At 43.3% G+C, this 26,538-nt stretch overlaps 1 protein-coding gene across 2 annotated transcripts in view; it reads right to left on the reverse strand.

Annotated features, from left to right (window-relative positions):
* Positions 1 to 10,527: 10,527 nt before the first annotated feature.
* Positions 10,528 to 26,538, reverse strand: part of DCK (deoxycytidine kinase) — a 51,293-nt gene continuing 35,282 nt past the window's right edge. For both annotated transcript variants that reach the window (XM_073600645.1, XM_073600653.1), the window contains exons 5-7: positions 24,044 to 24,159; positions 15,961 to 16,060; positions 10,528 to 13,800 (exon numbers count right to left, since the gene is read on the reverse strand). In XM_073600645.1, the coding sequence (XP_073456746.1) occupies positions 13,774 to 13,800; positions 15,961 to 16,060; positions 24,044 to 24,159 (243 nt within the window). In that variant the 3' untranslated portion in view covers positions 10,528 to 13,773. The remainder of the gene's footprint in view (positions 13,801 to 15,960; positions 16,061 to 24,043; positions 24,160 to 26,538) is intronic.

A 26,538-nucleotide genomic window follows, 5' to 3' on the forward strand; every position in this document is an offset into this window, starting at 1 on the left:
TATTTTAGATTTTAGTAAATAATCTTAAACTTTGGTTAGGAGTTGAGGCCAATTGCCTTTTTTGGTCATCAAAAATTTAGAAGACAGGATGAACATTCCCTCTGAACAACAATTATAAACAATGCACATTTTCTGGCAAGTTTCACAGATGCAGACACCTCAATGATCTCCTATGTGTATTACCCCTCTAAAATGTATTTATGGTCACATAGTACACTATAGTGCTCGTGAGTCCAGATGTGGAAACAGCTGCTGTGTCCTGTCCCTACATTACACTGAATCATTTTTGAAGAAGCATTATATTTTCCAATACATCTACACCACATCAACAAATTGTGGGAATTTGACAAATTATCAAGACATAAATGTATGTCCAACCCTGTGCCATCGTATTTGGCGAAAAAATAACGTCATTTTCTAAAGTATCATATGTATTTTACAAAGAACGGTCTTTACGAACGATGCTGTATAAAGTCAAAAAATATGGATCAGCATGCAAGTTAAGTATCTCAATAGGAAAACACAAGTACTTACTTTTTTTAAGCAGCTTCTTTATTCGCCAATATTGTTCTGGCTCCCGACTTTTGATGTCAGACCACCGCTTTCTCAATTGTTCTTTCAACCGTTTTGTGCCAAATTTAGCTTCTAGAGCGGTGACAACTGGGGACATTATTTTGTCCTTACGCATATTCGGTCGTGTGTACGGTCCTTTTTTGCCATCGTAGTCCTCCCTTCTCAATATGGACACCATCTCCACCATCTCTTCAAAAGCCATGTTGGTGGCCTTATATCTCCTCCGGGATGTGGATGGTTGGAGCTCCGGGCTTTTCTCCACGCTACTTCCACTGATTCTCTCAGCCATCTTTAGCTATCTACTCCCACTGCGCAACGAACAGTGAAGGGGCGGGGACAAATCGTACTAAAGAACGTCAGGGGCGGGCGACGCAGGCGGAGCATGACACATGCGCAGTGTATATAAAGCTATTACGATGGCCTACGTATGTCCGTGCGGAAGTAGCGAGCGTCAGAAACGAAGGTAAGATTAAAGTGGGGGTGTGTGTGTTTGGTGTGTGTGTGTGTGTGTGTGTGTGTATGTATGTGTCCCCTAGATTACAAACCAAAATAATCCTGTGATTTGTGACTGACATTAGTTTGGATCTTGTGCCTTGTCTTTCAGAAACAATGAATCCCTTTAAAGAGGAAGAATTTTTGTCACAATTTATTGAGCTCTATCAGGAAAAGAAAAACCTGTGGGAGGTCAAACACCCACTATATTATAATAGGGATGTAAGGAAGGCAACACTGGGCACACTTTTAGAGTTTTGGAAAGCCTCGAGCCCCCCAGGCAGACCTCAAGTTTGTGGACAAGAAAATTGGTATCTTGCAAAACATGTATAAGCGGGAACACAATAAAATCCAGGAGTCGCTCAGATCCGGTGCAGCAGCTGACCAAGTATATGTACCCAAGTTGTGGTACTACCACAAACTGCGATTCCTAGATGACCAGACCGAAGCCAGGCAATCACTTTCGACCCTTCCCCCCACCCTTCCCTCCAGCCTTCCCTCCACTCTTCCCTCCACCTCCACCCCAGCTGAGGAGTCCCAGGAAGAACTGGGCCTTTTCATCATTGATGAAGTTGATGCACCCAGCTTCAGCCAGGTATCCTTTTTTGTGTAATTTGTGATTGTGTAAATGTTATTAATGATGTTAACGTGTTAATTTTTGAAGTGCTTCCTAAAAAATGACTTCATCACAAATATTAATATGTAGACATATCACTAGACAGTAGTGGCCAAAAATATACTAACTTCAGATATTGTTGATCAGCTGAAATAATGGTGGTGTCAAATAGATAGCATTTACTATTTTGTGTAAATTATATTTGAAGGTCATGAGCTGAAAATTGTGTGTGATTGCATAACACAAAATTACAACTATGTCCCTTTTTTTGACACAGGATGACCTCAGCCAGGAGGAGGCCTTGCCCAGTGGGAGAGAGGAGGAGGCCTTGCCCAGTGGGAGAGAAGAGGAGGCTGTGGCTGGGCCAAGTCGAAGCCGCACGGAGTGTCAGGTGCCTCCCCTCCGCATTCTCCACCAAAGGCCCAGGAGAATGACACAAACTGAGCAGGAATCCCTAGCTCTCATACGGGAAGCAAGCCAGATCCTGAGCAAACCACCCAATGCAGAGGAGGCGTATGGCACCTATATAGCCAGCAGATTGCTGGAGTTGGAAAAGGGCCAACGCCTCCTCTGTGAGGGTCTAATTTTTAAGGCATTTGAGAAGGGCTTGAGAGGGGAGCTTACTGCTACCACATATCTGGCAGATGAAGCCACTCCTCCTCCTCCTCCTGCCCCAAGTACACCACCAGAGGCACAACCTCCGAGGAAGGCTGCAGAGAAGCGTAGAGGGAAGGCTGCAGAGAAGCGTGCAGGGAAGGCTCCACGGAAGACTCAAAAGTGATTGCCTGGCTTCTGTCTGGTCTGACTGTGCTCCCTGTGCTCCCTAGTCACAAGATATCAATATTCTTGTCCTAAAACTTGATGTGTGTCCTGGGGGACAAAAGGTTTCCCAGATTCTAAAAGTGTCTCCAGTGTTGCCTTCCTAATTTTTTTTTCACAAAAATAAAGGTATTTTTTGGTTACCTTACATTATTGCCTATGTGTTTTGATTCAAAAACGCCATTTTGTTTGGGGGTAGGCAGGTACAGGTCAAAAAGACTATGGGGTTGATTTAAGAAAAGCAAATAGACTGTGCACTTTGCAGAGGGCAGTTGCCCTCTGCAAGTGCAATTGCTCCAGAGCTTCAGAAATGAGTTAAAAGGCTTGACTTTGCAAAGAGTACCCAATCCTGTGCAAGGAAAATTATAAAAACAGCATTTTTGCTTGCACACGATTGGATGGAAGCTTCTGCTCATTTACTAAGCTCTGGAGCAACTGCTCTTTGCAAAGTGCACAGTCTTTTTCCCTTTAGTAAATCAACCCCTATGTGTGTTTTTGACAAAAGGCTAAATCATTTCGAATATCAAGTGAAAAGTACTAGTGAAAAGTTCACTTTAGAAATTGCACAGCAAGTGCACTTGTTGGAAGTGCAGTCGCTGTAAATCTGAGGGGAAGAGCTGAAATTAGGGGAAGCTCTGCTGATTTTATCATAAAATCATGTGCAATAAAAAGTTGTTTTTTTTTTGGGCTTCCTTGCATGTGCCCCTCGGATCCACAGCGAAGGCACTTCAAAATGCTCTTTCTGTGCAATTCCAAGTAGAATTAGCACTTGTAGTGAAAAATTAATTTGCCTTTGTAAAATACACCCCCCTATGTCTAATGAACAAGGGACAACAACCTCATTAAGGTTCATTAAAACAACACAAAATATTAAGGTTATTGTGGTAACTTGAAAATCCACACACAAAAAAAAAAATGTTGGTATAATTTAGCACACATTGTAAAATAGATAAGTGTTGAAATCAATAAAAAAAATAAAGATGAGTCCAAAATCTAATTAAAATTTTTTTATTTATGGAGATCTGGCTTTTTACAAATATTATATTAGTCATGGCATGAGGATAAATCATGAAGAAAGTAGTTTGTGAGAACTGTGTGAATATAAAGCAGAAAAACAACTTCATTCGAGCGCTTCCATCTTGTAATTGCTTCAGAGCATGCGTCAGTTTGAGTTAGTCGGACTAGCACACAGACGACCGGTTCGTCCGCTAGAAAGAAGAGTCCGTCGGATAGATTTAAAACATGTTTCAAATCTAAGTCCGTCCAACTTTTGAGCAAAGTCCGCTGGAGCCCGCATTGAATTGTCCGACAAAATCCAGTCCGCTGGGCAAAGTCTGCCGTAAAGTCAGCTCGTGTGTACGCGGCATAAGTTGCGCTTCACACCGACATAGCCGCCTCACAAGTCGCTCTCCATGCATTGCAATGGAACCGTTCTAATGGGAGCGACTCAAGTCGCTCTGACTTAGAAAAAGGTTCCTGTACTAGTTGGGGGCAACTTTGGAGCGGCTTGCATTGACTTCTATTAAAAAAGTCATTTGCAAGCCGCGCTGAGGTCGTGCTGTGCGGGGCAGCTTCAGAGCTGGACGACTTTGAAGCCACCCCAATGTGAACCGACACTTAATTTGACTTCTATTCTGACATTGTAACGATTTTCATATCCCTCTGTCCTAAGGTATGACAAGAAATGTTGAAGCTCCTTATTCTTTATTATTTTGTTTTTTTTGTATTGTATGCACAAACAAATTAAAGGAATAGCACATAGGAGAATGTGTATGCATTGCATAACTTATTTCTTCCTGACATAGATTTTAACACTGTAAATATTAATGCCTATATGTCAGGCTGCATTCACACCTGACCGTTTTCAGCTGGTAAAATGCCTGAAAAACACCCAACAAGCAAAATCCCATTCAATGGCACCTGTTCACATATGAGCGTTTTGTCACCTGAAGCAAAACGCATGAAAAACACCTAAGGCCCCTTTCACACTTGTACGACTTGTCCTGCAAAGTCGTATGACAAGTCGTTCTCCATGATTTCCAATGAAAACCATTCATATTAGTATGACTTCAAGTCGTGCCTACTTCAAAGTAGTCCCTGCACTACTTTGATCCTACTTCAGCCCATTGAATATCACTGTAGTCAGATCGCCATCTTAGCCCCCTTTCACACTTATACGACTTGTCCCACTATTATGGACTGCAAAATCGCATGACAAGTCATTCTCCATGATTTCGAATGACTACCATTCATATTGGCACGACTTTAAGTCGTGCCGACTTCAAAGTAGTTCCTGCACTACTTTTTTTTCTGAAGTCGGATTCCGTATTAACTGATCCAACTTTGGCATGTGACTTGTGCATAAAGGAGAACTCCACGCCAAGTTTTTTTAAAGAAAAAACCGGCACGGGTTCCCCCTTCATGAGTATATCGCGCCCTTCGGTCTGGTATGGATTTTAAGGGGAAACCCACGCTGAAAATGCGGCGTGGGGTCCCCCCCAAAAATCCATACCAGACCCTTATCCGAGCACCAGCCTGGCCGGTCAGGAAAGGGGGTGGGGACGAGCGAGCGCCTCCTGAGCCGTACCAGGCCCCATGCCCTCAACATGGGGGGTGGGTGCTTTGGGGCAAGGCGCCCCACCCCAAAGCACCTTGCCCCCGTGTTGAAGAGGACAAGGGCCCCTTCCCGACAACCCTGGCCTTTGGTTGTCGGGGTCTGCGGGCGGGGGGGCTTATCGGAATCTGGGAGCCCCCTTTAATAAGGGGGGCCCCTGATCCCGGCCCACCACCCTATGTGAATGAGTATGGGGTACATCGTACCCCTACCCATTCACCTGGGGGGAAAAAGTGTCAATAAAAAAAACACACTAGACAGGTTTTTAAAGTAATTTATTAGGCAGCTCCGGGGGGGTCTTCTTCCGACTTCTCCGCTCTCTTCTCCCGCTCTCCGATTCTTCTCCCGCTCTCCGGTGCCTTCTGCCAGACTCCTCCGCTATCTTCTTCCAGCTTTTAATAGCGTTGGCCCAGTCTTCTCCGTCATCTTCCTTCCTCTTCTCTTCTTCCAATGTTGACATGACGCTCTCTCTCGCTGTAATGCCATGTGCGCAACGATTTATATGGGGCGTGGTGACCCGGTGACCCCGCCCCCTTATGACATCAGAGTCCCATCATGCCCCGGGTTGTGATGTCATAAAGGGGCAGGGGTCATGGTGGCATCACCCGGTGACCACGCCCCATGCCTATATAAATCGTTGCACATGGCATTACAGCGGGAGAGAGCGTTGTGTCAACGTCGGAAGAGAAGAGGGAGGAAGACGACGGAGAAGACCGGGCCAACGCTAGTAAAAGAGCTGGAAGAAGATAGCGAGGGAGCCCGGCAGAAGGCACCGGAGAGCGGGAGAAGAGAGCGGAGAAGTCGGAAGAGGCCCCCGAAGTCGGAAGAAGACCCCCCAGAGCTGCCTAATAAATTACTTTAAAAACCTGTCTAGTGTGTTTTTTTATTGACACTTTTTCCCCCCCAGGTGAATGGGTAGGGGTACGATGTACCCCATACTCATTCACATAGGGTGGGGAGCCGTGATCTGGGGGCCCTCTTATTAAAGGGGGCTCCCAGATTTCGTTAAGCCCCCCGCCCACAGACCCCGACAACCAACGGCCAGGGTTGTCGGGAAGGGGCCCTTGTCCTCATCAACATGGGGACAAGATGCTTTGGAGTGTGGGGGCGCAGGGCCCCCTGCCCCCAAAGCACCCACCCACCACATTGAGGACATGCGGCCTGGTACGGCTCAGGAGGGGGCGCTCACTCATCCCCTCCCCCTTTCCTGACTGGCCAGGCTTGTGCTTGGATAAGGGTCTGGTATGGATTTTGGGGGGGGACCCCACGTCGAAAAAACGTTCTCCTTAAAATCCAGACCGAAGTGCCCGGTATGCTCATGAAGGGGGGACCCATGCCGTTTAAAAAAAAAAAAATTGGCGTGGAGTTCCCCCTAATTATTTGGTAATCAAAGTCGCGTCCCTGCTCATTGAAGTTGTACTTCAAGTCGTTGGGCAAAGTTGGATCCACGCTCGTATGACTGTCTTGTCAAAATCGCAGCTGTGAGTAGCACAAGTGTGAAAGGGGCCTTAACTGATCCGACTTTGGCATGCGACTTGTGTTCCGATGATCTTGAAGGGGAACGCCACACAAAATGTGAAAAAAAAAAAAAAAAGGCATGGGTTCCCCCTTCAAGACCATACCAGGCCCTTCGGTCTTGTATGGATTTTAAGAACCCCCACGCCGAAAAACTGCATAGGGGTCCCCCCCCCCAAAAAAAATCCATACTAGACCCTTATCCGGGCACACAGCCCGGCAGGTCAGGAAAGGGGGTGGGGTAACGAGGGAACCATTCGGTCTGGTATGCTATTGGAGGGAGAACCCATGACTTTTTTTTTTTTTTTTTTTACATTTTGCGTGGAGTTCCCCTTCAAGATCATCAGAGCACAAATCGCATGCCAAAGCCTGATCAGTTAGGATGGCGATCCAACTTCAGTGATATTCAATGGGCTGAAGTAGGATCAAAGTCGGACCAAAGTAGTGCAGGGCCTACTTTGAAGTCGGCACGACTTGAAGTCGTACTAAAATGAATGGTTGTCATTGGAAATCATGGGGAACAACTTGTCATGCAACTTTGCAGTCCCAAATCACAGGACAAGTTGTCCTGTGATTGCGTTTTTACCACGATTTTGCACAGGTCACCCATGTAAAAAGCAGAAAAACGCCTGTAATCTGCCCCAAAGAAGCTCATGGTCTTTTTTGAGCTTAAGGTGTTTTGCAGGCGTTTTGCTTCAGGTGACAAAATGCTCAGATATGAACAGGTGCCACTGAAATGAATGGGATTTTGCTTCTTTGGGGCAGATTAAAGGTGTTTTTCTGCTTTTTACATTGGTAAACCTGTACAAAATCGCTGTAAAAACACGGGACTTTGAAACAGTCAGGTGTGAATGCAGCCTTAAAGTACAGTATATGAATCTGTGATCCAAGACTGAACAGGCATATTTTGTGTGTTATGGAGACATAGTTAGATCAAAAAGTTGCATTCAGACAAACCTAAGGAATATCAACTGAGTGTTGTGGCAGGAGTTATTTTGCATCCTCTAGTGAAATCAATAAATCCCCTATGAACATTTTACATGAGAATTACTAGAAAAGATTTTCACTGCTGGATGTTGTGCCTACATACAGCAATTAAGGCCTTGATTGGCAGCCGCAGACCCAATTCTCAAAAGGAGTGTGGCTGCATTTACATTGAAATCCATAGCTATACAAAGCTTTGACCCTTTACAGATATGTATTCTGAATGGCCAGCTTCTAATTAGCCATCACCAGCTGTCAGGCAGAAGCCAGAAGCATACTCATCCTGCCTTTTGAGGCATGTGTACTCTTACATACAGAGAAGGCAACGTGCATGACCAACCACTCCTATTGTACAAAATATTATGGCAGTACAAGGTTAGCAGAGTATTATGCAGGATATATCCACAAACATCAAATGATAGATCAATCATAGGATTCAATTTTCTCCCGCAATCCTTCACCAAAAAACAATCAACTGATGCAACAAAGAAAAATTCAGTAGGATTTCCCACCAGAGCTGAATGTTAGTTTTAAGGGAAAATGGTTGTTTATTCTGAAAGCTACAATTCTTTTATTGTATAAATATATTGTGTTCTCACATTGTTAAAGCTGAACTCCAGAGATTTTAAATGTAGCAAGCATAAATACCTGAATTTGACTTGGTGTTGGTCTTTGCACAATATAATAAGAGTGGGAGGGGCAGCACCAAGAACCAATCTGGTGTGCTGCAGTGAACATGTGCAGACAGGAGGATCTAATCAGTCTTCTGCTGCCTCTAAACTGTCCAAATCACAGGTTGGGAGGTGGAGAGGTCAGGTCACCTAGCGATACCGCATAAAAGAAAATTCAGGTCACTGGGCTGGCGGGATTTTAAAAATCTCAGCACTGGATGGACAGAAATGTAAATACTTTGGCAGGTATAAGCTTCAAAATACATTTGAAAAAAAAAAAAAAATTTTGGCTTTATAAGTTTTAGGCACAGTGGTGGGGGGGTTAAAATCTGTTCGTTTTTTTTATTATCATTACTTATTGCTGTCCATTTCTCAACAGAGGAGATTAACCTCAATACTGATCCAGACCATTGTGTCTGCCAGTTACAAAACCAACAAAACTGAATTGTGTCGGGAACAGGAGGTAAGGGGACATCTTCCAGTGGGTAACCTTTGTTTGCTGAGATCTCATTTTTACTTTCTGCCGTGTCTCTGGGATAGGGGGTAAAGGACCAGATGGGACACAGAAAAAAAAAAAGAAAAAATGTCAGGTTGCATATATTGGGGGGGGGGGGGGGGGGTTGGGTCTATATTCAAATAAAAAGAGGCATATTTCTAAAGCAGTGAATCTCACATTCATCAAATATTTACTGCAGGTGAATTTTCTAGGTGTGTTTGTTTTCATTAAACCTAACAACTCCCCACAACTGATTGGTGAATGTAGCATTCACTGCTTTATAAATATAGTCCTTGAGGCTCGGTTCACATTGGAACCGGCTGCGGATCACACAGGAACGCTGTGCATCCCCATTCTCCGGTTTAGGGCCGAATCTTTGCTTGAATTCGGCCCTGCAACCAAGCCAAAGACGCACAGCGTTTCTGTGCAGTGCGCTCAGCAGACACCCAGGAGATATGTGAACCGGTTCCATAGAGAGCCAGTCACAGTCTCCTGCTATGCAAATTGGATGCAAGGAAATCCACATCCAATTCGCATAGGTGTGAACCGAGTCTTAAACATACAGTAAGCATGGGACATTAGAAGGCTGGGATGTGTTCTAGTCTTCACAACTGGCTTCTTCACATTACACTTGATAAATGTAAAACCACAAGCTTGTATACAGAGAACCCACTTAGATATAAAAAGAAACACTGTGAATAATAAAAGTTTTTTTTTTTTTAACATTTTATTAAAACAAATTTTTTTCACAATACTGTATAAACACACTTAAAAAGTCACATACACATAACAGTTTTAGACAATTTAAAGGGAAGCTGTCAGTGCAGACATGAAAGACACCACTGCCGAGCAGTTTTTAAAGTACACCTGCCACAAAAGAGCTGTTGGCTGCAACCCTGATCTCTCCATCAAAAGAATTTATTCAGGACAAGGTTTTGGGTTCAATATTTTCAGTCATTGATCTATAACAAGTACAGGAGGTAAGTTGTTCCAACTTAAATCTCACTTTTATTTATGGCATGCTTATTGTGGTGGGTGACTGTCATATTGAAAGACATGTCAACCAGTCAGACATAACCAGGCGAGGAGCATTCTTAATGGGAGACCAGCAATAAGTTTCAAATATTTCTCCGACGGGACCTTTAAGGTTACTTTCACACTGGAGAGTCGCGGACGTTGGCGGTAAAGTGGTGCTTTATTTAGCGGTGCTTTACCGCCATTAGCGACGCTATTCGGCCGCTAGCGGGGCGGTTTTAACCCCCGCTAGCGGCCGAAAAAGGGTTAAAGCCCCCCGCAAAGCACTGCTTTTCCGGCAGGTTTGCAGCGCTGCCCCATTATTTTCAATGGGGCTTGCAGGACTTTTTTTGACCATCCTGCAAGTGCACCGCTCCAGTGTGAAAGCCCTCGGGGCTTTCACCTTGGAGACACAGCAACGACTGTTTCGGGGAGCTTTGCAGGCGCTGTTTTTAGCGCTGTAGCGCCTGCAAAGCGCCCCAGTGTGAAAGGGACCTAAAGGTTTACACTCTTGGTGTTGTAATCCTCATCCTTGCTTTACAATCTACTGAAAATCATACTGAGCAAGTTTGCAGCTTGTCACTAAGCATTAAAGCAAGAAAGCAAATGACAGCTCTGAAAGTCGGCAATGACAGTCCCCATTTTTTTTACTGACATATTCCCTTTAAAAGTGTTTGAGTTGATTAACTCCATTCTTTTCTCTAGCTATACACACAACTTGATTTAGGATAAAAAAAAAAAAAAAAAAAAAAAAGTAATGCAACTATATATATATATATATAAACATTCATTATCACCATCAGTGCAGGGTAAGGCCTCATTCACACTAGCATTTCTAAATGATCTGTGGAGTACAAACTTTTATGCCTCCCAGATCACTTTCCTGCGTTTAGATGTTCCTGCTTTACAGCAAGTTTTTTTGCGTTTACTCGCCTTTAGCGCGTCTAACTGGATCCTAGAAGCACAGAATTCTATATTTTCTGTAAACGCAGCAGAATGCTCAGTGAAAATTGGCACTATTGAAAAATGTATATTTAGGTGTTAAAAATGCCCTCTAAAAGCATAAAAATGCAGATTTGACAATGCCCATGTGAACGAGGCCTGTGGTTCAAGAAATGTCATACCTAAGCAGGAATATACATCTTCCTAGAAATGTATGTTGCTTAGATGTATATTTAGTATAGACAGAGGAGACTTACTTAAAGGGAAGAGTGGTTACACCACTGAAGTTTTACAGGAAGAATGAACATTCCTACATTTTGCAGGAAAATTACGCATCTATAGTGTGCCAAGAAGAGTAAGCCATATTGAATTTCAGTTTTCTGTACAGATCCTTAAAGTAGGATTATAAATGGCAGCTAAGAATTTTGTACTTTGACTTATTAAATAAGCCTGTTTAAATTTTCATCTTACCAAGTGGAAAAAAAATGTGTGTATTTGCATGGGCTTTACATACAGACCACAATCATTCATGTAATTATGTTTTCATGCATTCTCAAGTTTGGGTAACAGGTATACTAAATATAAAAAAGTTCCTACTAACATTTTATACTCTATAGAGCTTTTGCTACAGAGTGTATTACATTAAAATTTAGAATTTTGTTTTAAATTAACATTAACCTTATGGATATTATTGCTATTTTAAAGAGTGTTTTTCTCATACAGACAAGTGCGTGTTTGCAGTCAGATGGCTTTTCCACCACATAATTACCACTGAATTTGAATCTCTGGATGTACCAAGCTTTATGAAAACAAAAGACTGCTACTGATGACCTCTCTTGAAAATACTAGTTTCCTATTTGTCCTACTGACTCTAATGCTGCGTACACACGATCGGACTTTGCGCCAACAAAACCGTGGATTTTTGTTCGAAGGATGTTGGCTCAAACTTGTCTTGCATACAAACGGTCACACAAATGTTGGCCCAAAATTCCAAACGTGAGAACGCGGTGACGTACAGGACGTACGACGAGCCTAGAAAGAGGAAGTTCAATAGCCAGTGCGGCTCCTTCTGCTTGATTGTGAGCATGCGTGAACTTTTGCGCGCCGGACTTGTGCAGACACGATCGGACTTTCCGACAACAAAGTTACGTTGGCTGAAAATTTGAGAACCTGCTCTCAAACATTTGTGGGCGGAAAATGTTCAATGGAGCATACACACGGTCGGACTTTCCGAAAAAAATCTCACATCCAACATTTCACATCAGAAAGTCCGATCGTGTGTATGCGGCATTAAGCTGCCTATAGATGGATTGAAATTTGGTCAGTTCAGCAGAAAATGGCCAAATTTCAGTCCATTTTTGGCCATTCCTGCTCAGCAGAAGTCAAACGTGAAAGTTGGAAAACTTTTCTTGATCGCCTTCTGATCAATGTATTTTGATAGACGAGGAGTCCCACTGTCAAAATACAATAGCACAGCAGGGAAGATTCCTCCATCCAACTTCCATTAACGGATGGCGAAATCTATTCTTCTTTCTTTTTTTTTTTTCAATCAGTCCGCTAGCTGATTGGAAAAAAAAAAAAACACAACAGACAAGGCATCTATGGCCAGCCTTACTTCAATACTTCACTGACCCAAAACAAATGGGACTTTTCCGATCCGCATCAATGTTTGAGGTCAGCGACTCACCATACTGAAACCAATAGGTCATCATATCAGCCAGACAACTAGTATTTCCAAAATGTGATCAGTAAAATCAACCCCTCTATATTCTCAAGAAGACTTGATAATTATTCACTGCTTTCTGTGATCCTAAGGTCCATTTCACACGGGGCGGATCCACTCAGCGGACTCCGCTAGCTTAGCAGGAGATCGATCAGTTGATCCCCGCTGAGCAGGTGGATGACAGGTCCGTCTCTGCTCACTGTGCAGGGATGGACCTGTCAGAGCCCCGCTGATCTCTATGGGAAGATCGGATGAAAACAGACAGCATGTCCCTTTTTCATCCGATCGACGGATGGCGAACGTATCGCCATCCGTCGGTTTTCATCAGGTCTTGTCAGATCAGATGGCAGGCGGGTGTCAGCGGACACATCTCTGCTGACATCCACCTGCCCATACAAGTCAATAGGTGGCCAACTTGGATCCGCCTGAAAAGCGGACAGGTGGATCCGAGCGGGTCTATCGTGTGAAAGGGTCCATAGTGTGCATGGATACTAGCCCTTGAGAACAGAAGTTGTCTATTCTCTGCCCAAATCCAAATTGACATCCCCAGGGTTGAGAAGTACTCTATGCTTGTTCCTGTATCCCTTAGTTCCTACAAAAAATTAATGGACTGCTCTCAGGAAGATAATTGCCAAATTGATAGAAATCTAGATGCCTATTTTGCAGAAATAAAAGAAAAGCACAGGCATCTTGTATACAGGGATCCATGTAGAAAGCTAGCAAGGTATAATTCAAACATTTGCCATTTCAATCCCCTGCATGTTTCCGGTAATATGCTTCCTAGCCAGCCAATCCCAGCACATACATGAGTTTTGCATACTCTGGTATTGTTTACAACTATTTCTTGAAGACTCTGGCTTTATCAGTTTTGCAAGAAATGACAAATACGTGTGTACCGATTTAAATAACTAATTAAAAAAAAAAAAAAAAGTAAATTTAAGAACACCTGTTTTAAATTAAAATATATACACAAATAGAAAAAATACCAATCACCAAATGTAACTGAATGTTGTTCTAAAAAAAAAAAAAAAAAAAAAAAAAACACCCCCCCATAAAACGTGATGAGGCGCAACTTCTTAAAGTTGGCGATTAATGTTACAATCTGATTGTATAACCCCTTTTAATGTGAGGGCCAACCTAAAATTTATATCAACTTCGAAAGACACATCATTGCTGGTATACTTAAAAAGGAGATTGTAGAGTTTGAAAGGTCAGCTTTAGAGGGAGTATACAAATTGTATAAATTGTGGAACATATTCCTTCTTCTAATATGGAGAGTAACAGCGTCTACGAAACACGTGGGTCTTCACAGTGTTATAACGTGCTTAAAAACTCTTTAACCTGTAATAAAACACAAAACACTTTTGTTATTTAAATTCGCAAAGAAAAACAAAAAAAAAAAAAAAAAAAACCCCACACAAACACAGAATTACTTTAAACTTTGCTCAATATATTATCAGTCTACCGTAGCATACAGCAATTACTGTATATTAGTAAAGTGAAACTCAACTTTAGTTTTGGATGAAGTGTGAAAGGGTTAAAACTACTGTTAAAGCTGAACTCCAGCCTTGCATAGTTGCACAGGCTCCTCTCCTTTAATTGATATACATACTGTTTTTCACTGTACACTGTAAAGGTTCTCACAGTGTGCATTAAAAGCTTTCAGTAGGTCACAGTGCTGGCCTCATTTCCTGGCTTTAGGACATTCAGCATCATCTAACTCAGGGGTTTCCAAATTTTCTAAACAAAAGGGCCAGTTTACGGTCCTTCAGACTTCAGAGGGGCTGGACTGTGGCCAGTGGGAGTAGAAAATGGTTTAACGTCGGGGGGGGTAAACAAGGCCTCAGTCTTGGTGGTCATTAGGAGTAACAAAATGACTTAGCGCCTGTGATCATTAAGAGAAGCAATAGTGTCAATGGAATGAATAATGCCCCAGTGTTGTGTTGGTGTCAGTGGAGGATAAATGCCCCATCACTGGTTTCAGTGGGAGAAATAGTGCCTCACTGTTGGTGTGAGCAGAAAGAATCGTGCCTCATTACTAGTGTCACTTGGGGGAATAGTGCCCCAGGGAGCAATTAAAGTCAAGCCCACGGGCCGCAGTTTGCTGACCACTGACCTAGCTCTTCCCTCCCCAGCCTCAATGTCCCTGCCCCGCCTTTTTTATTCATTGGATTTTAGTTATTTTATTCATGGAGGCTCAGCATCACCTTTACTTAGGGAGTTATGCATGCCAATACAGTCCACCTAGGAACCGCCACTCCTCCAGACTAACATCTAGCTATACATCAGGGAATTTTGATATTTGCATAACTCTTCCCAAGAGCCAACCCACTACTTGTAGTAGGCTAAGGCTTGAAAATACTGAGGCAGCGTGCTGGGATGTTTTCAGGAAATGATGTACAGCACCCTGCTGCCCCCTCACACCAGCCATGGTCTACCTGCATTGCACAGAGATGACACACACAGGTTATGACATCACAAAGTCTAAAGGTAGTTATGGAAAAGCTTTAGTTAAAAGTTGCATGCTGATGAATGAGGAAAGAAGGAACCAGGGAAGGCAAAATATAAGTAGATTAAAGTGGTTGTAAAGCCTCCTTTTTAAAAAAAAAACAAAAAACTAACACGCCTATACTTACCTGCTCTGTGCAATGGTTTTCCACAGAGAAGCTCCAATTCTCTCTTTCTGGGCTCCCCCACCAGCGCTCCAGGCCCCTCTTAATCAGGTGCCCCCAGGCACCCATGCGTGCTTACTCCCAAAATCTGCTGCAGCGTCCATTGACACAGACAGCGTGGGACTTGGCCCCACCCCTTCTCCCATATCACCGGATTTGACTGACAGCAGCAGAATGCATTAAGGTAAAAAACTTTAGGGATTTGGAACCACTTTAAAACTTCACCTTGTTCACACAGAAACCACAAGGGCAAAGAACACATTTATCAGTTCTGTTGTACAGCAAGCAATGGTAAACAGGGGCAGTGAGACAGACTTTACAACATATTTACTACAAGGTTTCTATTTCTGATGTTTAAAATCAATCAGTGGTGGTCAACTAGCTGGATAATGGAGGTCTCAAGGGCATGCTACTCATCACACAGGCGAAAAAGGGAAAAAAATAAAAAGATTCTTCATATCTAAAAAACATTTTAGGTGAAGGCTATGCACTTATGGAAAGAATTAAAACTGTCAAGATTACTGTGGAAATATACAAAACCTATAAAATGTGCTGGTTAGAGAGAAAAAAAAAAAATAGCAGAGGAATTTTCCATTATAATGTGCTCTGAGAAAATCCATCACGTTGCTTAATAGACTGGATGGTATAGAAAGATCACAAGAGGACGTCTGATAACAGGAAAAGCACTGATGTAAGAAGACTTTGAAACCAATAAATAAGAATTACTTTAAAATGACGCGTGTGGCTCAGAGGAAGACTGCTATCATTAGATAAGGCATGCAGTATATATAAAAAACAGTTCACAGACACCACAGAAGTTGTAACACACCTTTTCAATCATGCATGCTTGTTTCTGCTTATCATGTTTGAAATCTTCATTCACATCAAGTGTCAAGATGGGTACTTCTTGCAGATAGGAGAAATTTGTCCTAAAAGAAAACAATAGACTGATCAGATAATCAGTACTTGGATTCCTCTGTACAATATAATAATACTTTTATGTACAGTGGTATGAGGCAATTACAGAACAGCTTATGGTAGCCTACAGTTAATGAAGGATTGATTGCAGTTTGTCATATTACTCGTACAAACAAGGCCAAGGATAAATCCAAGGAAAAAACCAAGCTTAACTTACTGAAAAAAACAAGCCTACCGCCTTTTGTATCGTTCATAAACAAGTCTGTAGCTGGCCAAAACCGACCCAATTCCCTGATTCACACACTATGTGGATGGGGAATCCTCCCTGCCGTGTGTCAGTGTACTCTGACAGTTGGGAGACTTCCCCGCTATCAGAATACACCGATCAGCACTGTAGGCTATAGCCTACAGCACTGACTGGACAGATGTTTTCCAACAGGGTGATTGATGAGAAGTCAGTTGGTAGAATGACTTCTGTTCAACCCCAGTGGCCATACACGAATCGAAATTTGGCCATTCTTTACTGAACCTGTTGGATTTTGATCCATGTACAGCCTAGAGTTGCCACCTCATCCCTTTAAACGCGAAAACATATTAATTACACAGGTTCTGAGACTAGTTTAATGCAGATAAGTGAGAGTTTAATTACCACCTTAATCTGCCTCAGAACTTGTGTAATTATTATGTGTTTGGTTTTAAAGGGATGAGGTGGAAACTCTAGTACAGCCAGCTGTAGAAACTGGTACCAAACTATTGAGCCATACAAAAAATAGGCAGGAAACTATCAAAGGGAAACCCAGTGCAAAACTGTTTAGGTCTGGAATAAAGTAGGTAAAAAGGACACCGCTTCTAAAAAAATCACCAAAGGAAAAATGCACCTACGAAGACTAATCGAGTTCAATACGAAATTGTATCTATTGGACATGCATGTAAAAAGCAATCATGGCAAACATGGAAAACCCCTACCCCACATATACCCCCCCCAAGGTATCAATGTACCCAGTGGGGAGATTTCACCCCAATCCACTACTATATGGGGTAGAAAGTAAGCAAAATTGCCCCAAAAAGGGGAAGATAAACAAAACCAATGTAAAGCCTCCCCCCCACCCCGTCCAAAACATTAATTGTAATACAAAAAAAAAAGGAAAGGGAGGAAAAGAGGAAGAAGAAGAGAGAGAGGATTTTGATCTCAACTTTGGGAAACCTGAAAACTGTCCCATTCAGTGGGTCTGCGAAGGTTACCTGCTCATTTAGGTCTAGGGGAGAGTAAAAGCACTCTGCTTCCCTATGCTACAGCAGTGGGCTGTCCCTCGGCACCCTTACATCTATTGCAGTACTTTGGATCCTGCATCGGTCTTGATGATATCAGAACCTTAGATCACCGGAGCATAGGAGAAGAAGAGGCTCTAGGGACCAATCTAGAAATGTTGGATGCAGCACCACTGCAAGGAAGAATTTCCAAGTTTCCTGCCACTGGGCTTTAACCACTTAAGGACCGCCTAACGCCGATTTACGTCGGCAAGGCGGCACGGGCAGGCAAAATCACGTACATGTACGTGATTTGCCTCTCGCGGGTGGGGGGTCCGATCGGACCCCCCCCCGGTGCCCGAAGCGGTCCCGTTCTGTTCCCCGGCGATCCGAGATGAGGGGGAGGCCATCCGTTCGTGGCCCCCCCCTCGCGATCGCCGCCGGCCAATGGGAACACTCCTTTGCTGCTGTATGCTAAACAGCAGCAAAGGAAATGATGTCATCTCCCCTCGGCTCGGTATTTTCCGTTCCAGCGCCGAGGGGAGAAGACATCAATGTGAGTGCACAACACACACACACACAGTAGAACATGCCAGGCATACAAAACACCCCGATCCCCCCCCCGATCGCCCCCCGATCCCCCCCCAATCACCCCCCCCCCCCCCGTCACAAACTGACACCAGCAGGTTTTTTTTTTTTTTTTTTTTTTTTTTTTTCTGATTACTGCATAGTGTCAGTTTGTGACAGTTACAGTGTTGGGACAGTGAGTATCACCCCCCTTTAGGTCTAGGGTACCCCCCTAACCCCCCCTAATAAAGTTTTAACCCCTTGATCACCCCCTGTCACCAGTGTTGCTAAGCGATCATTTTTCTGATCGCTGTATTAGTGTCGCTGGTGACGCTAGTTAGTGAGGTAAATATTTAGGTTCGCCGTCAGCGTTTTATAGTGACAGGGACCCCCATATACTACCTAATAAATGTTTTAACCCCTTGATTGCCCCCTAGTTAACCCTTTCACCACTGATCACCGTATAACCGTTACGGGTGACGCAGGTTAGTTCGTTTATTTTTTATAGTGTCAGGGCACCCGACGTTTATTACCTAATAAAGGTTTAGCCCCCTGATCGCCCGGCGGTGATATGCGTCGCCCCAGGCAGCGTCAGATTAGCGCCAGTACCGCTAACACCCACGCACGCAGCATGCGCCTCCCTTAGTGGTATAGTATCTGATCGGATCAATATCTGATCTGATCAGATCTATACTAGCGTCCCCAGCAGTTTAGGGTTCCCAAAAACACAGTGTTAGCGGGATCAGCCCAGATACCCGCTAGCACCTGCGTTTTGCCCCTCCGCCCAGCCCACCCAAGTGCAGTATCGATCGATCACTGTCACTTACAAAACACTAAACGCATAACTGCAGCGTTCACAGAGTCAGGCCTGATCCCTGCGATCGCTAACAGTTTTTTTGGTAGCATTTTGGTGAACTGGCAAGCAAGCACCAGGCAGCGTCAGGTTAGCGCCAGTACCGCTAACACCCACGCACGCACCGTACACCTCCCTTAGTGGTATAGTATCTGATCGGATCAATATCTGATCCGATCAGATCTATACTAGCGTCCCCAGCAGTTTAGGGTTCCCAAAAACGCAGTGTTAGCGGGATCAGCCCAGATACCTGCTAGCACCTGCGTTGTGCCCCTCCGCCCGGCCCAGCCCAGCCCACCCAAGTGCAGTATCGATCGATCACTGACACTTACAAGGCACTAAACGCATAACTGCAGCGTTCGCAGAGTCAGGCCTGATCCCTGCGATCGCTAACAGTTTTTTTGGTAGCATTTTGGTGAACTAGCAAGCACCGGCCCCAGGCAGCGTCAGGTTAGCGCCAGTACCACTAACACCCACGCACGCAGCATACGCCTCCTTTAGTGGTATAGTATCTGAACGGATCAATATCTGATCCGATCAGATCAGATCTATACTAGCGTCCCCAGCAGTTTAGGGTTCCCAAAAACGCAGTGTTAGCGGGATCAACCCAGATACCTGCTAGCACCTGCGTTTTGCCCCTCCGCCCGGCCCAGTCCAGCCCACCCAAGTGCAGTATCGATCGATCACTGTCACTTACAAAACACTAAACGCATAACTGCAGCGTTCGCAGAGTCAGGCCTGATCCCTGCGATCGCTAACAGTTTTTTTGTAGCTTTTTATTGAACTGGCAAGCGCCAGCGGCCTAGTACACCCCGGTCGTAGTCAAACCAGCACTGCAGTAACACTTGGTGACGTGGCGAGTCCCATAAGTGCAGTTCAAGCTGGTGAGGTGACAAGCACAAGTAGTGTCCCGCTGCCACCAAAAAGACAAACACAGGCCCGTCGTGCCCATAGTGCCCTTCCTGCTGCATTCGCCAATCCTAATTGGGAACCCACCACTTCTGCAGCGCCCGTACTTCCCCCATTCACATCCCCCAACGAAATGCAGTCGGCTGCATGAGAGGCATTTTTATGTGCTCCCGAGTACCCCTACCCAACGAACCCCCCCCAAAAAGATGTTGTGTCTGCAGCAAACGCGGATATAGGCGTGACACCCGCTATTATTGTCCCTTCTGTCCTGACAATCCTGGTCTTTGCATTGGTGAATGTTTTGAACGCTACCATACACTAGTTGAGTATTAGCGTAGGGTACAGCATTGCACAGACTAGGCACACTTTCACAGGGTCTCCCAAGATGCCATCGCATTTTGAGAGACCCGAACCTGGAACCGGTTACAGTTATAAAAGTTAGTTACAAAAAAAGTGTAAAAAAAAAAAAAAATATATATAAAATAAAAAAAAATAGTTGTCGTTTTATTGTTCTCTCTCTCTATTCTCTCTCTCTATTGTTCTGCTCTTTTTTTACTGTATTCTATTCTGCAGTGTTTTATTGTTATTGTTATTGTTATTGTTATTGTTATTATGTTTTATCATGTTTGTTTTTCAGGTATGTAATTATTTATACTTTATTGTTTACTGTGCTTTATTGTTAACCATTTTTTTGTCTTCAGGTACGCCATTCACAACTTTGAGTGGTTATACCAGAATGATGCCTGCAGGTTTAGGTATCATCTTGGTATCATTCTTTTCAGCCAGCGGTCGGCTTTCATGTAAAAGCAATCCTAGCGGCTAATTAGCCTCTAGACTGCCTTTACAACCCGTGGGAGGGAATGCCCCCCCCCCCCCCACCGTCTTCCGTGTTTTTCTCTGGCTCTCCTGTCTCAACAGGGAACCTGAGAATGCAGCCGGTGATTCAGCCAGCTGACCATAGAGCTGATCAGAGACAAGAGTGGCTCCAAACATCTCTATGGCCTAAGAAACCGGAAGCTACGAGCATTTTATGACTTAGATTTCGCCGGATGTAAATAGCGCCATTGGGAAATTGGGGAAGCATTTTATCACACCGATCTTGGTGTGGTCAGATGCTTTGAGGGCAGAGGAGAGATCTAGGGTCTAATAGACCCCAATTTTTTCAAAAAAGAGTACCTGTCACTACCTATTGCTATCATAGGGGATATTTACATTCCCCGAGATAACAATAAAAATGATTTAAAAAAAAAAAAAATGAAAGGAACAGTTTAAAAATAAGATAAAAAAGCAAAAAAATAATAAAGAAAAAAAAAAAAAAAAAAAAAAAGCACCCCTGTCGCCCCCTGCTCTTGCGCTAAGGCGAACGCAAGCGGCGGTCTGTCGTCAAACGTAAACAGCAATTGCACCATGCATGTGAGGTATCGCCGCGAAGGTCAGATCGAGGGCAGTAATTTTTGCAGTAGACCTCCTCTGTAGATCTAAAGTGGTAACCTGTAAAGGCTTTTAAAGGCTTTTAAAAATGTATTTATTTTGTTGCCACTGCACGTTTGTGCGCAATTGTAAAGCATGTCATGTTTGGTATCCATGTACTCGGTCTAAGATCATCTTTTTTATTTCATCAAACATTTGGGCAATATAGTGTGTTTTAGTGCATTAAAATTTAAAAAAGTGTGTTTTTTCCCCAAAAAATGCGTTTGAAAAATCGCTGCGCAAATACTGTGTGAAAAAAAAAAATGAAACACCCACCATTTTAATCTGTAGGGCATTTGCTTTAAAAAAATATATAATGTTTGGGGGTTCAAAGTAATTTTCTTGCAAAAAAAAAAAAACTTTTTCATGTAAAAAATAAGTGTCAGAAAGGGCTTTGTCTTCAAGTGGTTAGAAGAGTGGGTGATGTGTGACATAAGCTTCTAAATGTTGTGCATAAAATGCCAGGACAGTTCAAAACCCCCCCAAATGACCCCATTTTGGAAAGTAGACACCCCAAGCTATTTGCTGAGAGGCATGTCGAGTCCATGGAATATTTTATATTGCGACACAAGTTGCGGGAAAGAGACAAATTTTTTTTTTTTTTTTTTTTTTTTTTGCACAAAGTTGTCACTAAATGATATATTGCTCAAACATGCCATGGGAATATGTGAAATTACACCCCAAAATACATTCTGCTGCTTCTCCTGAGTACGGGGATACCATATGTGTGAGACTTTTTGGGAGCCTAGCCGTGTACGGGACCCCGAAAACCAAGCACCGCCTTCAGGCTTTCTAAGGGGCGTGAATTTTTGATTTCACTCTTCACTGCCTATCACAGTTTCGGAGGCCATGGAATGCCCAGGTGGCACAAAACCCCCCCAAATGACCCCATTTTGGAAAGTAGACACCCCAAGCTATTTGCTGAGAGGTATAGTGAGTATTTTGCAGACCTCACTTTTTGTCACAAAGTTTTGAAATTTGAAAAAAGAAAAAAAAAAAAAGTTTTTTCTTGTCTTTCTTCATTTTCAAAAACAAATGAGAGCTGCAAAATACTCACCATGCCTCTCAGCAAATAGCTTGGGGTGTCTACTTTCCAAAATGGGGTCATTTGGGGGGGGTTTGTGCCACCTGGGCATTCCATGGCCTCCGAAACGGTGTTAGGCAGTGAAGAGTAAAATCAAAAATTCACGCCCTTAAAAACGCTGAAGGCGGTGATTGGTTTTCGGGGCCCCGTACGCGGCTAGGCTCCCAAAAAGTCCCACACATGTGGTATCCCCATACTCAGGAGAAGCAGCTAAATGTATTTTGGGGTGCAATTCCACATAGGCCCATGGCCTGTGTGAGCAATATATCATTTAGTGACAACTTTGTGCAAAAAAAAAAAAAAAAAAAAAAAAGTGTCACTTTCCCGCAACTTGTGTCAAAATATAAAATATTCCATGGACTCAATATGCCTCTCAGCAAATAGCTTGGGGTGTCTACTTTCCAAAATGGGGTCATTTGGGGGGGGGTTGTGCCACCTGGGCATTCCATGGCCTCCGAAACTGTGATAGGCAGTGAAGAGTGAAATCAAAAAGTTACACCCTTAGAAATCCTGAAGGCGGTGATTGGTTTTCGGGGTCCCATACGCGGCTAGGCTCCCAAAAAGTCCCACACATGTGGTATCCCCGTACTCAGGAGAAGTAGCTGAATATATTTTGGGGTGCAATTCCACATAGGCCCATGGCCTGTGTGAGCAATATATCATTTAGTGACAACTTTTTGTAAATATTTTTTTTTTTTTTTTTTTTGTCATTATTCAATCACTTGGGACAAAAAAAATAAATATTCAATGGGTTCAACATGCCTATCAGCAATTTCCTTGGGGTGTCTACTTTCCAAAATGGGGTCATTTGGGGGGGTTTTGTACTGCCCTGCCATTTTAGCACCTCAAGAAATGACATAGGCAGTCATAAACTAAAAGCTGTGTAAATTCCAGAAAATGTACCCTAGTTTGTAGACGCTATAACTTTTGCGCAAACCAATAAATATACGCTTATTGACATTTTTTTTACCAAAGACATGTGGCCGAATACATTTTGGCCTAAATGTATGACTAAAATTGAGGTTATTGGATTTTTTTTATGACAAAAAGTAGAAAATATCATTTTTTTTCAAAATTTTCGGTCTTTTTCCGTTTATAGCGCAAAAAATAAAAACTGCAGAAGTGATCAAATACCATCAAAAGAAAGCTCTATTTGTGGGAAGAAAAGGACGCAAATTTCGTTTGGGTACAGCATTGCATAACCGCGCAATTAGCAGTTAAAGCGACGCAGTGCCAAATTGGAAAAAGACCTCTGGTCCTTAGGCAGCATAATGGTCCGGGGCTCAAGTGGTTAAATTTGAGGATGGTAATGTATATGTAAATACATAGCAATATCCAACAGCACTGAGATCCAGGAGTCTATTAGCAGCAAGGATACTGTATGCAGTAAGTATATAAATTGTTACCAAATTTGTCTGGTTTCCTTACACATGCCAAAAACATGATTATACACCAACCTGCCTTTCTGCATGTACTTATGTAATTTACTATGATAGGGTCATCAGATTGTATATTGCTTAAGGGCAGGACTTGGAGTGAAAGGTTTCTACAAAATTGATTGTTACATTTCAGATGAGTATAAGTAATATTTCAGCCAAGATAACCCAGCAACCAACAGGAATTCATAATTGGACTGAGATTACATGTCCACTAACATCATTGGCTATTGGGTCACCTTTTTTAAGTGTACTGCATATTGTCTCCTAGGATTGGTCTACCAGAATGTACAATCGACTCACAGTAAAGTCATTTAAACAGTAACTAAATTCTGCATGCTAACCACATGGTCAGGTCTGATAACATGTAAAAAAAAAAAAAAGACACCAAATAATTGTATAGTTTTAGACAATGGAGGGAACTAACTTCATGTTCCTGTGATGAAGCCAGCTCTCATGCTTGTAATGGAGTTTTTCTAGGTATTCCATTGGAATTCCTTGTTCTTCATCCCTTCCACGGGTATGAATCCTGTTCAGACATTTCTGTAAATAAAGAAAACAGGTTATCAACATACTGTCATTTACGTTAAAGTATAAAGGCAGAAAAATGTTTTTAGTTTTAGATAGAGGGGAGGTAGATCAGAAAACCTGTCAGTTTTTATTGCTGTCTCTGCCCGTTAGGAAGATTCACCCTCTCGATTTGTCCTGTTTACCATTATCATTGAAAGGGAAGGTAAAAGAACATCCCCAATTTTGGGCTGTCCCCAGAAAAGTAATAGAGGGGAAATCTTCCAATGTTTACACTAGTTCTGGTGACCTGGGGATCCCCAAGGGATTGCCTTAATTTGCAGGGAATTCTTCTCATTTCCTGTTTGGCTATGGGACAGGAAGTGAAGGGAAATCTCTGCAATGGGACACAGATGGTGAAAAAAAAAAAAAAAAACTGACAGGGGTTATAACCCTCCCTTACTCTATCAAAAATGAAAAGGTTTTGCCTATAGTTTTACTTTAGACCTCAAGCACACAGGGCATTAAATGCTGATTTTACAGGTATTTGACTTCTTTTCAAATACCCCTCTATGTTAGCGTTTGTGTCACATAGGTTTATAGGCCTTTAGAGGCAGGAGCATTTAGGAGGCAGAAAAAAAAAAAAGCTGAGTTAGACTTACCGGTAACTCCTTTTCTGAGAGTCTTCCAGGACAGCCCATGAGACCTTGGGCTCCTCCTACCAGGACAGGAAACACGTCACCCCCACCAGATAAAAGGGCGGTCCTCCAGGCCCATGTCAGTCTTCTCAAGAACTGTAGGACCCTGCAAAACATCTGCATAATACACATAACTTCAGACAGAACCGGGTGGGAATCCGGCTGTCCTGGAAGACTCTCAGGAAAGGAGTTACCGGTAAGTCTAACTCAGCTTTTCTCCAAGCGTCTTCCAGGACAGCCCATGAGACAATGAGCCAGAACTTACCAGTCTAGGGAGGGACAACTGCCTGAAGGACCTTACGACCAAACGCCTGCTCCTGAGCTGATAGGAGATCCAGGCGATAATGTTTAATGAAGGTCGAGTAATGCCGCGTACACACGGTCGGACTTTTCGTCTACAAAAGTCCAACGGACGCTGACGGACTAAAGCTGGCTGGTAATCCGATCATGTGTGGGCTTCTCCGGACTTTCAACTGACTTTTTTAGCCTCAAATCCGACGGACTTTAGATTTGAAACATGCTTCAAATCTTTACGTCGTAAGTACGACGGACCCCGAAATCCGCTCGTCTGTGTGCTAGTCCGACGGACAAAAACCCACGCTAGGGCAGCTATTGGCTACTGGCTATGAACTTCCTTATTTTAGTCCGGTGTACGTCATCACGTACGAATCCGTCGGACTTTTGTGTGGTCGTGTGTAGGCAAGTCCGTTCGTAAGAAAGTCTGCCGCAAGTCCGCCGAAGGTACGTCGGAAGTATGTCGGACAGGCTGTCGGACTTTTGTAGACGAAAAGTCCGACCGTGTGTACGCGGCATAACTGGACCATGTGGCAGCCCTGAAAATTATTTTCCGGTGAGGCACCAGCCCTCTCAGCCCAAGATGTAGACAAGGCTCTAGTTGAGTGCGCAGTAACAAAAGGTGTAGGAACCTCCCTTATTTTGTAAGCTTCAGAGATGGCTTGCTTTATCCATCTAGCCAATGTGGCTTTAGATGCACTATTCCCCTTGTGAACTCCAGAAAAGAGGACAAATAAGGCATCAGTTTTCCTAAAGGTCTTGGTGACCTCAAGATAGACTAAGAGAATTCTTCTTACATCTAGAAAACTACATTTTCTTTCTAGGTCGCCCTGTGGTGAACTACAAAAGGTTGGCAGTACAATGTCCTGAGATCAGTGGAATGTACTTGCCACTTTGGGCAAAAAACCTGGATCGGTTCGTAAAACAACTCGATCCTCAAAAATCGTGAGGAAGGGCTCCCTTACAGATAGGGCCTGCAACTCACTTACCCTACGAGCTGATGTAACAGCTATAAGGAACACAGTCTTTAATGTAAGTAACTTAACTAAAATATTTCCCAGAGGCTCAAACGCAAATTCCACCAGAGTTTGAAGTACTAGGGACAGGTCCCAAGTTGGACAACTTCTCACCACTACTGGTCTGGCCCTAGAGATAGATTTGAAAAATCTGGCTATAGTGGGGTTTTCCAGGAGAGAAAACTGGAGGAACACACCAATAGCTGCCGCCTGTACCTTTAAGGGACTAACTGAAAGACCTTTGTTGACACTCTCTTGGAAAAATTCCAAAATAGACGGAATATCATGGGTTAATCTTTCATTTTCAGATAACCATGAGTTAAACCTTTTCCAAACTTTGGAATATAAGGCTCTAGTAAGCGGCTACCTGCAATTAACGAGAGTCTTGACTACCTTTTCAGAGAACC

Source organism: Aquarana catesbeiana, linkage group LG01, assembly GCF_042186555.1.
Source record: "Aquarana catesbeiana isolate 2022-GZ linkage group LG01, ASM4218655v1, whole genome shotgun sequence".
NCBI classification, from domain to species: Eukaryota; Metazoa; Chordata; class Amphibia; order Anura; family Ranidae; genus Aquarana; species Aquarana catesbeiana.